This window comes from Babylonia areolata, chromosome 30, assembly GCF_041734735.1.
Source record: "Babylonia areolata isolate BAREFJ2019XMU chromosome 30, ASM4173473v1, whole genome shotgun sequence".
Taxonomy (NCBI): Eukaryota; Metazoa; Mollusca; class Gastropoda; order Neogastropoda; family Buccinidae; genus Babylonia; species Babylonia areolata.
The window spans coordinates 3,680,803-3,696,901 of NC_134905.1; the positions used below are offsets into that span (position 1 = coordinate 3,680,803).

Below are 16,099 nucleotides of genomic sequence, written 5' to 3' on the forward strand. Positions count from 1 at the left end.
GAGCGTCTTGCCCAAGTTACATACCCCCACGGCCAAGACGGGGTTTTAGGACAGTCGGCATTGGGATGGTTCCCAGAGGCCATACAGCTAGCCCCCCACGGCTGCAGCACTAAGAGCCAGTCCATTCTAAGTGGCCATGTCCCAGTTTTGCAACCCTCCACTATCACCCCTTCTCACACTCACACATGCATGTTCAAGCACTCACTCCGGTTAAGTCACAGTCCTATTTTACCATCATTCTAACTTATTGCACCTATTTTACCGGCAAGTTTTGTGCATGTATGAAATGATATTACTATTAGTAGATGATGTAACCCATTTTTAGTGGATTTTGACTCATTATTTTGTACGTCAGTTATTTTACTCAATTTTTGGTGCGGATTCAGTAACTAAACTAACGAGCCACCATCTTGCTTTTAGGTAGAGTCCTATTCACTTGTTATTTCAGATTTGTTAATATATGTATCCAGTTGTCAGTTAAGCATCCACGTATTTAGTTGTGCCTGTGACTTTAAAAAAATATATATTGTCCGGGGCCCGTTTTCTATCGGTGACCATTTTGTGCAACGGCATCGAGATAAAGGGGCGTAACTTCAAACATCTCACCAAAATGGCAGAAAACATGGACAACGTGGAAACATTGGACGCTTCGAGCGGGCCCTTCCCATTGTTTCTGGCCGCTTGGATCCAGCTGATTGTGCCCCAGCCATGCTTTGATAAATTCTTCGTTGACTTCGATTTTCTCAACGGTGAGAAATGCGCTGTTTTGGTATGACGTGTCACAGATGCTTGCAATGTTTTTGTCGATTCAGCACGATCATGATGTAATGATGGCCTACTTGGTTGCAGGTTCAAAGTCTGCTAGCGTTAGTTATAGCACACTGGCGCATAAATATATAAGAATTAGGTACTTGTTAGAATTAGAGACTTGTTAATGTCATTAGTTTCAAAATGTATATTTTAACTTAAACTTTACAATGCCGAGCATTATTTGGGCTTGTGTTTCCCATTTGCCAGGGGGTATTTGGTTGGGGAGGGTAATAAGGTAACAAGAAATTCTAGTAGTAGTAGTATGCGAACTACTGCAAGAAATTATTCATAACGGATAACCCATAAGTTAAACTTAAAGAAACCAAAATCAACAGACTATCGAATTCAGGTAGATTTATTTAACACACTGGTTCGCAATAAGTGAACCATGAAATAAATATGAGATTAATGGGTGAACCATTAAATAAATATGAGGTGAATTTAACATACTTTCTGAATGTTTATAAACATGTTATTTATAGATTGTTAGTAAAAGCAGCTGAAATGAACCTGGGGATCATATCAAAACTAAAAAATAAATGTTGTTGAACCTTATGTTCACATAGAATAGAGTCATGAATTATAATCCAAAGTCATGATATCCTACACATTTTCAGCCCATCATTTATTATAAATTGAAATTAACACTAACAGGGACTCAATTGGTACACAGTAGGGGTAGGGGGATAAGTACTATTCAGATTTTTGTCTGCAAGCAATAGCTGAATCCCATTCTTTGATCAATGCTAGGGTGATTTTTCAAAAAAAAAAAAAACAACTAAAAATTAAAAAAAACCTATAAAAAAAAAACCATGCTGGCCAAGTGATTCATGCTATACACAAAATTGTTGCACCCCCGTCATCAATTTCTCCCTCCATGCCTGCCCTGAATAAGGGGGCAGAATGTCTCTGAGGTTACACACACACACACACACACACGCATGCACGCACACACACATCTTTCTTTATGTTGTATGTACTTTACATGTTCACACTTTTTTTTTCTTTCTTTCTTTCTTTTTCTTTTTTTTTATCTTTTTTTTTTTTAGCCTTTTACACATGTATAACACACACACACACACACACACACACACACACACACACACACACAATTGTACTAATTGTACTCTCCGTGTTCACTCATTTTTATTAGCCTTTAACATGTATAAAATTCATATTCATGATAATTGATTTATTGTGTGTTTTATTTTTTTAAGAAATATATAGATAAAAAAGACCTATATTAACTGATTTTGTTGTGTTCATTTAATGTGGTAAAAAGTATATATAAAAAAATATATTAACAGATTTTGTTGGATACATTGAATGTGTGCCATGATATGTTTGAAATGACTGTTTTCAGTGCCATGCTTGAAAGTGGTGATCAGCAAAGGATTAGGATACGCTATCATCCTGGGATCTCTGATTGGTAATAGCTCTTCTGTTCTCTCTATACATAGGTAGCTGTTAAAATAATAATAATAATTTTAAAAAAGACAACAAAAATGCTGTGTGCTCTGTCTTTGACCTCCTCTAAACAGGTAGACGTCTGAAGGGCTGCCATCTTACCATGGTAGTTTTGGGGCTTTTTTTTTGCTGCCCCATCATCTGCACTGTTTCAATGGCAATACTCCCATGCCGCTCATTTAGATTCCCCCATACACGGCCACACCCGGGTTCGTCCGTCACAGTTCCAGCATCGGCAGTCCGCAGGGAACCATCGATGTCAGGTTGCCAGGAGGCCACACACCAGAGGAGACCCTGCACTGCTGCTGAGTCACTTCGGTGGTGTTCAGTGGTGCCTGTTGTGATTTAACGTACTTAGGACACCACCTACTAAGCCCCCTACTAACGACAATAATGGCTTAGTCGCGGAGCCAGACTGAGTGAGTGTCCCTTCCAGAGTGGAGACCGCCACCACGTCCCTCAAACAACAGCCCCTCCATGAATCTGCCGACACTGAAGACATTGACAGGACTCACCCCAAGCACAGAAGTGGGGGTATCGAAACTGAGGTCACCATGAGAGCAGGGCATGAAAGGCCACAGACTTTGAGACTGAAACTAGCCATCTTACCAAGGTGGTTTTGGGGCTTGAATGGCTTAAAAACTAGCCATCTTACCATGGTAATTTTGGGGCTTGGATGGCTCAGAAACTAGCCATCTTACCATGGTAATTTTGGGGCTTGGATGGCTTAAAAACTAGCCATCTAACCATGGTAATTTTGGGGCTTGGATGGCTCAGAAACTAGCCATCTTACCATGGTAGTTTTAGGGCTTGAATGCCTCAGAAACTGGCCATCTTACCATGGTAGTTTTAGGGCTTGAATGCTTCAGAGACTAGCCATCTTACCATGGTAGTTTTAGGGCTTGAATGCTTCAGAGACTAGCCATCTTACCATGGTAGTTTTGGGGCTTGGATACTTCAGAGACTAGACATCTTACCATGATAGTTTTGGGGATTGAATGCCTCAAAAATTAACCATGTTACCACAGTAGTTTTGGGGCTTGAATACCTCAGAAACTAGCCATCTTACCATGGTAGTTTTGGGGCTTGAATGCCTCAGAAACTAGCCATCTTACCATGGTAGTTTTGGGGCTTGGATGGCTTAAAAACTAGCCATCTTACCATGGTAATTTTGGGGCTTGGATGGCTCAGAAACTAGCCATCTTACCATGGTAGTTTTGGGCTTGAATGCCTCAGAAACTGGCCATCTTACTATGGTAGTTTTAGGGCTTGAATGCTTTAGAGACTAGCCATCTTAGCATGGTAGTTTTGGGGCTTGAATGCCTCAGAAACTAACCATCTTACCATGGTAGTTTTGGGGCTTGGATACTTCAGAGACTAGACATCTTACCATGGTAGTTTTGGGGATTGAATGACTCAAAAATTAACCATGTTACCACAGTAGTTTTGGGGCTTGAATACCTCAGAGACTAGCCATCTTACCATGGTAGTTTTGGGGCTTGAATGGCTCAGAAACTGGCCATCTTACCATGGTAGTTTTGGGGCTTGAATGGCTCAGAGACTAGCCATCTTACCATGGTAGTTTTGGGGCTTGAATGCCTCAGAAACTGGCCATCTTACCATGGTAGTTTTGGGGCTTGAATGGCTCAGAAACTGTCCATCTTACCATGGTAGTTTTGGGGCTTGAATACCTCAGAAATTAACCATGTTACCACAGTAGTTCTGGGGTTTGAATGCCTCAGAAATTAGCCATGTTACCACAGTAGTTTTGGGGTTTGAATGCCTAAAAAATTAGCCATGTTACCACAGTAGTTTTGGGGTTTGAATGCCTAAAAAATTAACCATGTTACCACAGTAGTTTTGGGGCTTGAATGCTTCAGAGACTAGCCATCTTACCATGGTAGTTTTAGGGCTTGAATGCTTCAGAGACTAGCCATCTTACCATGGTAGTTTTAGGGCTTGAATGCTTCAGAGACTAGACATCTTACCATGGTAGTTTTGGGGCTTGAATGCTTCAGAGACTAGCCATCTTACCCAGGTGGTTTTTGGGGCTTGGATGCCTCACAGATCCACAGAGCTATGTCTGCGGGATCTTGTGCCCCTGTTAGGCCCGCTCAAGCTGGACAGGTCAAAGGGTAGAGGGTGGACAGTGTGACCCACTGATCCTCCAGGCTTGGGGTTGCGTTGGGCACGGGGCTAACAACCTGCTCCTGTAAAAGAGAAATCGATTTTTTTTTTTCAAAAAGCTTTGTTATGGAAACAGCAGCAGAGAAGACGTTTTTGCTTCCCTTCATTCCAGAGGACATAACAGGCAGTGACTAAATTCGTACAAATGGTGTGTGTGTATGTGTGACTGTCTGTGTGTGTGTGTGAGAGAGAGGGGGAGAGACTCTGTTTACACACACACACACACACATACACACACGGACCCACCTTGCACAGATCTAAAACTATCTTTTGGATATGTGTGTGCGCGCACTCACACACATGGATGAATACACACACACACACACACACACACACACACACACACACACACACAACACACTACACACACACGTGCACACACACACACACACACACACACACACACACACCAACCCCAAACAAAGAAAACCCCCCCCAACCATTGTGTGTTGTGGACAGTGAAGGTCCCCCAGATCGTGAAGATGCTGCGAGCGCGGAGCGGAGAGGGCATCAGCATGATGAGCCTCAACATGGAGCTGCTGGCCATCTCGGCGTCCTGGTCCTACGGCTACGCCAGTAAATTCCCCTTCAGGTCTGTCCACAGCTCGCACACACACACACACACACACACACACACACACACACAGGTCTGTGGTGCTTCGTTCGTTTCTTTGTCACGTTTGTAGGAGAGCTAACTACACCAGTAAATTTACAATTCAGGTCTGTCTGTCAGCATGCACAAACACACACACACACACACACATCACACACACACACACACACACACACACACACACACACACACACACACACACACACACACACACACACACACACGTCTGTGGTGCTTCGTTCGTTTCTTTGTCACGTTTGTCGGAGAGCTAACTACACCAGTAAATTTACAATTCAGGTCTGTCTGTCAGCATGCACAAACACACACGTAATGGCATGTGTCGCATTCATCGTAACAGCATTTGTCCCATCTGTCATGGCTTTTGTCACATCTGTAGCGGTGGTTTTGCGCATCTACAGTGGTGTTTAATCACATCTGTTGCGGCATTTGTTGCATCTGTAATACTATAGCGTTTTGTCACATTTATACAGCAGCATTTGTTACATCTGTGGCGGCATTTGTCACATCTGTATCAGAATCTGTCACATCTGTATCAGCATTGGTCACATTCATAGCAGCGTTTGTCACATTCATAGTGGCATTTGTCATGTCTGTATCAGCATCTGTCACATCTGTATCAGCATCTGTCACATCTGTATCAGCATCTGTCACATCTGTATCAGCATTGGTCACATTCATAGCAGCGTTTGTCACATTCATAGTGGCATTTGCCATATCTGTATCAGCATCTGTCACACCTGTATCAGCATCTGTCACATCTGTATCAGCATTGGTCACATTCATAGCAGCGTTTGTCACATTCATAGTGGCATTTGTCATATCTGTATCAGCATCTGTCACATCTGTATCAGCATTGGTCACATTCATAGCAGCGTTTGTCACATTCATAGTGGCATTTGTCATGTCTGTATCAGCATCTGTCACATCTGTATCAGCATCTGTCACATCTGTAGCAGCGTTTGTCACATTCATAGTGGCACTTGTCATATCTGTATCAGTATCTGTCACATCTGTATAGCATCTGTCACATCTGTATCAGCATCTGTCACATCTGTAGCAGCATTTGTCTCATGTGTAACAGTAAGTTTTCTTTGTCACCTTCATAGTGGCACTTGTCATATCTGTATCAGCATCTGTCACACCTGTATCAGCATCTGTCACATCTGTATCAGCATCTGTCACATCTGTAGCAGCATCTGTCATATCTGTATCAGCATCTGTCACATCTGTAGCAGCATTTGTCTCATGTGTAACAGTATGTTTCTTTTGGTTTTTGGAGGGTTGTTTTTTCGGGGGGAGGGGTTGTGGTTTTTTTTTTTTGTTTTTTTTTTGCTATATCCTCACATAACTTTCAGACATTGTATCACAAATTTCAATCGTCTTTTTTTTTTTCTTTTTTAATCCCTTGCTCAGTGCTTACGGAGAGGCGGTGTTCCTGGCCATCCAGACGACCACGATAGCTGCCCTGGTGCTTTTTTACCGGGGGAACAAACTGGGGGCGGTGGGCTACGTGCTGCTGTACATCGCGGAGATGGTGTTCCTGTTGTCGCCCTACGTGCCCTTCAAGCTTCTCTCCACTCTCCAGGCCTCGAACGCCTTCATCATTATGATCAGCAAGGTGAGTTGGTTTGGGTTTTTTTGGCCCCACCATCAGGGATCAGGTTCGACATCGGTCATCGGTCATTGACGCATTTAATTTTGAAATGACCTATTGTTTTTCAAGTTGCCAGGTCACATGACTTATTGTTTTTATGACCAGTCGGTCAACCAAAGTAACCATCTCTCTCTCTCTCTCTCTCTTTAACGATCGCGATCGCTTTGTCGTCTGCTCCTACAGGAAATGACTATAAACTGGTTTATTAAAATACGGATCCGTGACGAAACGAAATCCGAAACGAATCTTTATCGCTGCCTTTCGCGAGCTTCGGCGAGAAGAATTGGCGTTCCCACTTTTGCCTCAACCGGGTGATGTTTGACCTATTGATTTTCAAAATGACCTATTGATTTTATGTTCTTCCGGTCGTATGACCTATTGTCTATTGAACCCAACCTGATCTCTGCCACCATCTGCACCGTTTCAGTGGCATTACTCCCACACCGCTCATTTAGATTCCTCCCATACACGGCCACACCCGGGTTCGTCCGTCACAGTTCCAGCGTCGGCAGTGCGCAGGGAACCATCGATGTTAGGTCGCGCCGCTAGGAGGCCACACACCAGAGGAGACCCTGCACTGCTGCTGAGTCACTTCGGTGGTGTTCAGTGGTGCCTGTTGTGATTTAACGTACTTAGGACACCACCTACTAAGCCCCCTACTGACGACAGTAATGGCTTAGTCACAGCTAGGTGGGTTTGTGTTTAGTGTTTCGCAGACTTTTCAGCGTTGCCTGTGTCAGTCACACACATGTGTAGTTTGTGTGTGTCTGTAAGGGAGGGACATTTATATTTGTATTTGTATTTCTTTTTATCACAACAGATTTCTCTGTGTGAAATTCAGGCTGCTCTCCCCAGGGAGAGCACGTCGCTACACTACAGCGCCACCCATTTTTTTGGTATTTTTTCCTGCGTGCAGGTTTTTTTTTTTTTTCCTATCGAAGTGGATTTTTCTACAGAATTTTGCCAGGAACAACCCTTTTGTTGCCATGGGTTCTTTTACGTGCGCTAAGTGCATGCTGCACACGGGACCTCGGTTTATCGTCTCATCCGAATGACTAGCGTCCAGACCACCACTCAAGGTCTAGTGGAGGGGGAGAAAATATCAGCTGCTGAGACGTGATTTGAACCAGCGCGCTCAGATTTTCTTGCTTCCTAGGCGGACGCGTTACCTCTGGGCCATCACTCCACATATGTGTGTGTGTGTTTGTGTGCGTGTGTGGGTGCGTGTGCGTGTGGGTGGGTGTGTGGGTGTGTGTTCTATGAAATGCGTTTTCTTTTAATCTAAGCCATATTGACGTCATAGCTTTTATAATCTTTAGTGTGCTTTTTGCATTCATATGAACACACTGGATGTTTTCCAGTTTTGTCAGATAGCGGTTGATATGTTTTTCTAAGGCATGTTTATAGTCTACTGGATGATGTAAGGTGCGTGCTTTAAGCAGCATTGGTACTGGATATTGCGCCATAGAAAAACTATGTATTATTATTATTAGTAGTAGTAGTAGTTTAAAAAAAAAAAATTTGATTCTTTGATACATATTATTTAACTCACTCAGTACGGCCAGTCCTCTCTTCTCCTCTACACAGACCCCTCGGATGTCCAGTGGGTGTCTGAATGACCCAACCTTTAGCTTTCATCGTCAGAACTGTGGTATTCTTTGTCAACATTCACCTCTTCAGTATAAGACCGTTCCGCTTGTAATATTTTGATGATGGTAATTGGGATGAAACGCTGTTAACGTCGTCTCTTTCGCCGTTCGTATGGAGAGAGTTAAAGGCATTTTATCCATATAGTATTCATCAAAATAGCAACAACATAGTTTCAGTTTCTCATCTGCTGGCCACAAACTTTTCAGTGTTTCAAAATATCAGTCACACCCACATGAGTGCTTTTAAAAAAAAAAAAAAGAAAAAAAAAAAGAACTATGATTCTTGAAAAAGAGGGCGCTAGTCAGGGATGCACAGGGGAGGTAACCTAGTTCGGGAGGTTATCGGCCGTAGCTACTTTTGTTTTCTCCGCATAGGCGGATAGTTGTTTGCACAGGACAGGAACCAGACCCCAGGGAGAGTGCGTCGCTACACTACAGCGCCACCCATATTTTTTTTGGTATTTTTTGTCTGCATGCAGTTTTATTTGTTTTTTCTATCGAGGTGGATCTTTCTACAGAATTTTGCCAGGAACAACCCTTTTGTTGCCGTGGGTTCTTTTACGTGCGCTAAGTGCATGCTGCGCACGGGACCTCGGTTTATCGTCTCATCCGAATGACTTATATATTAGACACGACAACCAAGTTCAATTTATTGTTTCCTGCACTACCATGTTGTTTTAAACGTAAACACTGCACATGACCACACACATACACCCCCCCACACACACACCCTCCCACCCAAACACCCACAACATTGCTTTCGTTTTCTGCCACATTGTTGTCATTGCTGTTGTAAATGTTATGTGGAAAATCAAACACTCTGCACGCTTCATGGTAGAAATCGATCTTTTTTATCCAAAGCACATGCACAAAACACAGTGAAAAGGCGCGGCAATGTTAGTACTACATTCGCTGACGTCAGAATATTACGGTTTTTCTGATTGGCTCTTCAATATAAGTCAACCAATAGCAAAACACAACACAAGTGTTTACGCACCGCTCAGCCGGTGGCCAGGCATTATGCCACCCCTCCCCCACCACCGGTAAAACGGTGGACAGGGCTCAAAGGGTTAATAATCAGAAAGGAGTGTCTTCACGTCGGTATGTTGTTTATCCCTAGGTAAGAGTGAAGTCTCAGAAAGAAAAGATCTGAGCACACCACTCCTCTTTTGCAACATCTCCACTGGCTCCCTGTCTCACACCGAATAAAGTACAAGATCAGCACTCTGCGCTACAAATGTATACACAAATCAGCCCCTTCCTATCTCTGTGGCTGCCTTCACCTCTACACTCCATCTCGCTCACTACGATCAGCTTCGGATCCACTCCACTTATGCATACCCAGATTCAAACTCTCGACCGTTGGCTGCCGTTCTTTCTCTGTCTCTGGACCTTGCAATTGGAATGAACTTCCTCTTTCGCTTCGTCAAGTCTCCACTCTCAGCTCTTTCAAGTCTGGCCTTAAAACCCACCTCTTCCCAAAATAGCCTCCCTTCCCCTGCCTCTTCCTTGTCTTTAGTTTCTCCAGTTTTAGAGTTATGCATGCGTGAGAATGACTGGTGCGAAAGCGCTTAGATTTGTCTATGCACAAGATTCAGCGCTATATAAGTACCATTATTATTATTATTATTATTAAGTCAGAATGCGAACGCAGTGTGCGAGTCTTATCTGTCGTGTGAGCTTGAGTTGAGTGAATGCAGCGGTGTGACAAATGTGCGGTTTTACAGTGTCGACTTTTATCCCCCCTCCCCCCCCCCCACACCCCCCCAACAGCTGATCCAGGCATACGCCAACTTCAGAGCCAAGAGCACGGGGCAGCTGTCGGTGGTCACGGTGTACCTGATCTTCCTGGGCGCCGTGGCCCGAATCTTCACCTCCGTGCAGGAGACGGGAGACTCGCTGGTGGTGTTCACCTACGTCGTCTCCAGCGTCTGCAACGGCGTCATCGCCCTGCAGATGGTGCTGTACTGGAACTCTGAGAAATCGAAAAGGGAGTAGAGAGGTGGCAGAGAGAGAGGGGGGAGAAGTGACGTGTTATACGATATTGTTGATCGTCATGAATAGGGGTTTTTTTTTGTTGTTGTTGTCTTTTTTGACTCACTTGTGTAAACAAAGTGAGTCTATGTTTTAACCCGGTGTTCGGTTGTCTGTGTGTGTTTGTGTGTGTGTGTGTGTGTGTGTGTCCGTGGTAAACTTTAACATTGACATTTTCTCTGCAAATACTTTGTCAGTTGACACCAAATTTGGCATAAAAATAGGAAAAATTCAGTTCTTTCCAGTCATCTTGTTTAAAACAATATTGCACCTCTGGGATGGGCACAAAAAAAAAAAAATAAAAAAAGAAGCCTAATTATATGCAAACTGCATTTACTGTTATATTTATATTTTTTTGTATTCTCTAAACTTGGCACTTTAACCTCTTATTCTGACGCAACAACAAGAGCAGTTATTAATATCATTTTTTTGTTCAAACAGGAACTTCTTTTGCTAAGCATGGAATTTTTATTTATTTTGCAAGCGTTTTGGTGCAGATAGTACTCATGTAATTAATGCTAGGGGACTTAATTTATCCCAAGTGAGTCTTGAAGGCCTTGCCTCTCTTGTTTTTTTTTTAGTCTTTATTCTTGGAGACTTTCTGGTAGTTTTTACCTTCGTTGTCTCCGGCGTTTGCAGCGGCATCATCCCTCTGCAGATGGCGCTGTGCTGGGATTTCTGAGGAATCCAAGACGGAGTAGAGAGAGTGAGCGTGGAGAGAGTGACGTGTTATCTTGAGTAGGAAAAGCAGAGAAAGAATTACGTGTTATCTGGAGTAGAGAGAGAGAGAGAGAGAGAGAGAGAATGACGTGTTATCTGGAGTAGGGAAAGCAGAGAAAGAATTACGTGTTATCTGGAGTAGAGAGAGAGAGAGAGAGAATGACACTTTTTCTGGAGTAGAGAGAGAGAGAGAGTGGAGAGAGAGAGAGAGAGAGAGAGAGAGAGAATGACGTGTTATCTTGAGTAGGGAAAGCAGAGAAAGAATTACGTGTTATCTGGAGTAGAGAGAGAGAGAGAGAGAGAGAGAGAGAGAATGACGTGTTATCTGGAGTAGGGAAAGCAGAGAAAGAATTACGTGTTATCTGGAGTAGAGAGAGAGAGAGAGAGAGAGAGAGAGAGAATGACACTTTTTCTGGAGTAGAGAGAGAGAGAGTGGAGAGAGAGAGAGAGAGAGAGAGAGAGAGAGAGAATGACACTTTTTCTGGAGTAGAGAGAGAGAGAGTGGAGAGAGAGAGAGAGAGAGAGAGAATGACACTTTTTCTGGAGTAGAGAGAGAGAGAGTGGAGAGAGAGAGAGAGAGAGAGAGAGAATGACACTTTTTCTGGAGTAGAGAGAGAGAGAGTGGAGAGAGAGAGAGAGAGAGAGAGAATGACGTGTTATCTTGAGTAGGGAAAGCAGAGAAAGAATTACGTGTTATCTGGAGTAGAGAGAGAGAGAGAATGACATTTTTTTCCGGATTAGATAGATAGATAGAGGGGGAGAGAGAGAGAGAGAGACAATGACATGTTATCTGGAGTAGAGAGAGAGAGAGAATGACACTTTTTCTGGAGTAGAGAGAGAGAGAGAGAGAGACAATGACATGTTATCTGGAGTAGAGAGAGAGAGAGAATGACACTTTTTCTGGAGTAGATAGAGAGAGAGAGAGAGACAATGACATGTTATCTGGAGTAGAGAGAGAGAGAGAATGACACTTTTTCTGGAGTAGAGAGAGAGAGAGACAATGACATTATCTGGAGTAGAGAGAGAGAGAGAATGACACTTTTTCTGGAGTAGATAGAGAGAGAGAGAGAGACAATGACATATCTGGAGTAGAGAGAGAGAGAGAGAATGACACTTTTTCTGGAGTAGATAGAGAGAGAGAGAGAGACAATGACATATCTGGAGTAGAGAGAGAGAGAGAGAATGACATGTTATCTGGAGTAGAGAGAGAGAGAGAGAGAGAATGACACTTTTTCTGGAGTAGATAGAGAGAGAGACAATGACATTATCTGGAGTAGAGAGAGAGAGAATGACACTTTTTCTGGAGTAGATAGAGAGAGAGAGAGAGAGACAATGACATGTTATCTGGAGTAGAGAGAGAGAGAGAATGACACTTTTTCTGGAGTAGATAGATAAGAGGGAGAGAGAGGGAGAAAGAGAGAGAGAGAGAGAGAGAATGACGAGTTATATGGTTGATCATCATGATTAGGTTTTAGTCTTTGTTTTTCTTTCTTTCTTTTAATTTTTGTTTCATTTCCTTTATTTTCCTTTAAAAAAAAAAAAAAAAAATTCTTGTTTTACATGGATGAACAGCGACTTTATGCTTTCGTATTTCTTTTTATTTCGATTTGATGTATTTTTAACTATTGCTAACAGAAGAATTTCTGATTAATGTTATACATATTGGCACCTGTAGCAGAGAGTTTTATCCATGTTTCTGTTATGATCATAAAGATTTTTTTTTTTTTTTTTAAACTTTCTTTCTGTTTGTTTGTTTGTTGTTGGTGGGGTTTTTTTGTGTGTTTTTTTTGTTGTTGTTTTTTGTTATCGTTGCAAAGAAAGTTTTCTGTTGTAGTCACCAAGTCCAATCTTTCCCCCCCCCCTTTTTTTTTTTTTTTTTTAAGATTTCTGGCTTTTAATGCAACATGCCAGTACTTTACTTGAGGAAGTTGTTCACTTCAAGTGGTTGGATATTTATGTAAATCAGATGGAAAATGTAAGCTGTGTGCCTAGTGTGTGTGTGTGTGTATGCACATATGTGTTTGTGTGTGCATGCATGTGTGTGAGTGTGAGAATGCAAGTCTTAACTTTGATATCAGTGTGGCTTGTTCAGGATTAAAGAGGCTATGCCAGTCTTGAATAAAAGCTAATTTGTGTTTGCACGTTTTTTTTCCTGTCTTTGCTGCTGTGTGCACATGTCAAATGATCGGTATAAGGACAGGCCCGGCGGTTACGTTGTTGGAGGAAGTGTCTGGGTTTGTTCCAGTGTACCTTTTATTTTTTACCTGTGTGCTAGCTGAATTGGTAGTGTAAGCAGCATTAGTTATGTACCTTGTGTGTGGAGAGAGTTACCTGTACCTTTTATTTACCTGTGTGCTAGCTGAATTGGTAGCGTAAGCAGCATTAGCTTGAAGTTACGTACCTTGTGTGTGGAGAGAGTTACCACTCTTTACTATTTGTTATCAGAATGTTTATTAATACTATTATCATTATTTGATTCTACCTGTTCGAACATGCACGTAGCATTGTTTGCGGTTCATCAGTTATGTGTCTTTTTTTTTTTTTTTTTTTTTTTTTTTTTTTTTTAGGAAAGCAACGAAACTGAACTGATTTTGTGTCAGTGAGAGAAAGGTGGAGACGGATCATGTGTGTTTAGAGACCAGTCCCACCCCCCACCCCCCCACCCCCAGCCCCCCTTTCTCCCTCCCCCCCTCCTCCAACACCTTTCCCCACCCCCTTTACCCACCCACCTTACGTTCTGCCCCCAAACCCCACCCCCAACCCCCTACCCTCCTTCCCACCTACCCTCCTTCCCCCACCCACCCCCCAACCCCCTACCCTCCTTCACCCACCCCCCAACCCCCTACCCTCCTTCCCCTGCATTCCCCCCCAACCCCCTACCCTCCTTCCCCTGCCTTCCCCCCCAACCCTCTACCCTCCTTCCCCTGCCTTCCCCCCCAACCCTCTACCCTCCTTCCCCTGCCTTCCCCCCCAACCCCCTACCCTCCTTCCCCTGCCTTCCCCCCCAACCCCCTACCCTCCTTCCCACAACCCCCTACCCTCCTTCCCCCACAACCCCCTACCCTCCTTCCCCCGCCTTCCCTCACAACCCCCTACCCTCCTTCCCCCGCCTTCCCTCACAACCCCCTACCCTCCTTCCCCCGCCTTCCCTCACAACCCCCTACCCTCCTTCCCCCGCCTTCCCTCACAACCCCCTACCCTCCTTCCCCCGCCTTCCCTCACAACCCCCTACCCTCCTTCCCCCGCCTTCCCTCACAACCCCCTACCCTCCTTCCCCCGCCTTCCCTCATAACCCCCTACCCTCCTTCCCCCGCCTTCCCTCACAACCCCCTACCCTCCTTCCCCCGCCTTCCCTCACAACCCCCTACCCTCCTTCCCCCGCCTTCCCTCACAACCCCCTACCCTCCTTCCCCCGCCTTCCCTCATAACCCCCTACCCTCCTTCCCCCGCCTTCCCTCACAACCCCCTACCCTCCTTCCCCCGCCTTCCCTCATAACCCCCTACCCTCCTTCCCCCGCCTTCCCTCATAACCCCCTACCCTCCTTCCCCTGCCTTCCCCCACAACCCCCTACCCTCCTTCCCACAACCCCCTACCCTCCTTCCCACAACCCCCACAACCCCCTACCCTCCTTCCCACAACCCCCTACCCTCCTTCCCACAACCCCCTACCCGCTACCCTCCTTCCCACAACCCCCTACCCGCTACCCTCCTTCCCACAACCCCCTACCCCCTACCCTCCTTCCCACAACCCCCTACCCTCCTTCCCACAACCCCCTACCCTCCTCCCCACAACCCCCTACCCTCCTTCCCCCACAACCCCCTACCCTCCTCCCCACAACCCCCTACCCTCCTTCCCCCACAACCCCCTACCCTCCTCCCCACAACCCCCTACCCTCCTTCCCACAACCCGCTACCCTCCTTCCCACAACCCCCTACCCTCCTTCCCCCACAACCCCCTACCCTCCTTCCCACAACCCCCTACCCTCCTTCCCCCACAACCCCCTACCCTCCTTCCCCCACCTCCCCCCCAGCCCCCTACCCTCCTTCCCCCGCCCCCCACCCCCCAACCACTCACCACCACCTCCCCCCCTCTCCCCCCCCCCCAGCTAACACTCCCTACCGAAAACCAAAACATTCTGTGCAGTGCGTGTTTCTAATCAAGCGACTAGTGATTTTTGTTCTTTTTTATTTTTTTTTTCTTCTTCTTCTTTGCTCAGTTTTGGTGTATGTCAATCACAAATGGACGTAGTGTTTAATGAGTTTATTATTAAAGAGAGAGAGGGGGGGGAGATAGAAATAGACTAAAAGATGTAAATCGAACAAACGTGCCACATTTGATTTCGTGAATTTTTTTAACTCACTCAGTACGGCCAGTCCTCTCTTCTCCTCTACACAAACCCCTCGGATGTCCAGTGGGTGTCTGAATGACCCAACCTTTAGCTTCCGTCGTCAGAATTGCGGTAGTCTTTGTCAGCATTCACCTCTTCAGTATAAGAGCCTTACGCTTGCAATATTTTGATGACGGTAATTGGGGTGAAACGCTGTTAACGTCGTCTCTTTCGCCGTTCGTACATCCACCCAGGTGTGAATGGGTATAACCTGACTTGGGATGGGTATAACCTGGCGGTATAACCTGACTTGTTATGGGTATAACCTGACAGTATAATCCGACTTGGGATGGGTATAACCTGACGTGGGATGGGTATGAGCAGACTTGGGATGGGTATGACCAGACTTGGGATGAGTATAACCTGACGGTATAACCTGACTTGGGATGGGTATAACCTGATGGTATAACCTGACTTGGGATGGGTATAACCTGACTTGGGATGGGTATAACCTGACTTGGGATGGGTATAACCTGATGGTATAACCTGACTTGGGATGGGTATAACCTGACTTGGGATGAGTATAACCTGATGGTATAACCTGACTTGGGATGGG

The 16,099-nt window shown here is 44.8% G+C and overlaps 1 protein-coding gene across 1 annotated transcript; it reads left to right on the forward strand.

Moving 5' to 3' along the window:
* The first annotated feature begins 612 nt into the window (after positions 1–612).
* Positions 613–10,402, forward strand: LOC143275591 (mannose-P-dolichol utilization defect 1 protein-like). The gene is made up of 5 exons (XM_076579803.1): positions 613–749; positions 2,174–2,239; positions 4,924–5,056; positions 6,512–6,716; positions 10,175–10,402. The coding sequence occupies exons 1-5, from the start codon at positions 623–625 to the stop codon at positions 10,397–10,399; spliced, it is 756 nt and encodes a 251-aa protein (XP_076435918.1). The 5' UTR covers positions 613–622; the 3' UTR covers positions 10,400–10,402.
* The last annotated feature ends 5,697 nt before the right edge of the window (positions 10,403–16,099 follow it).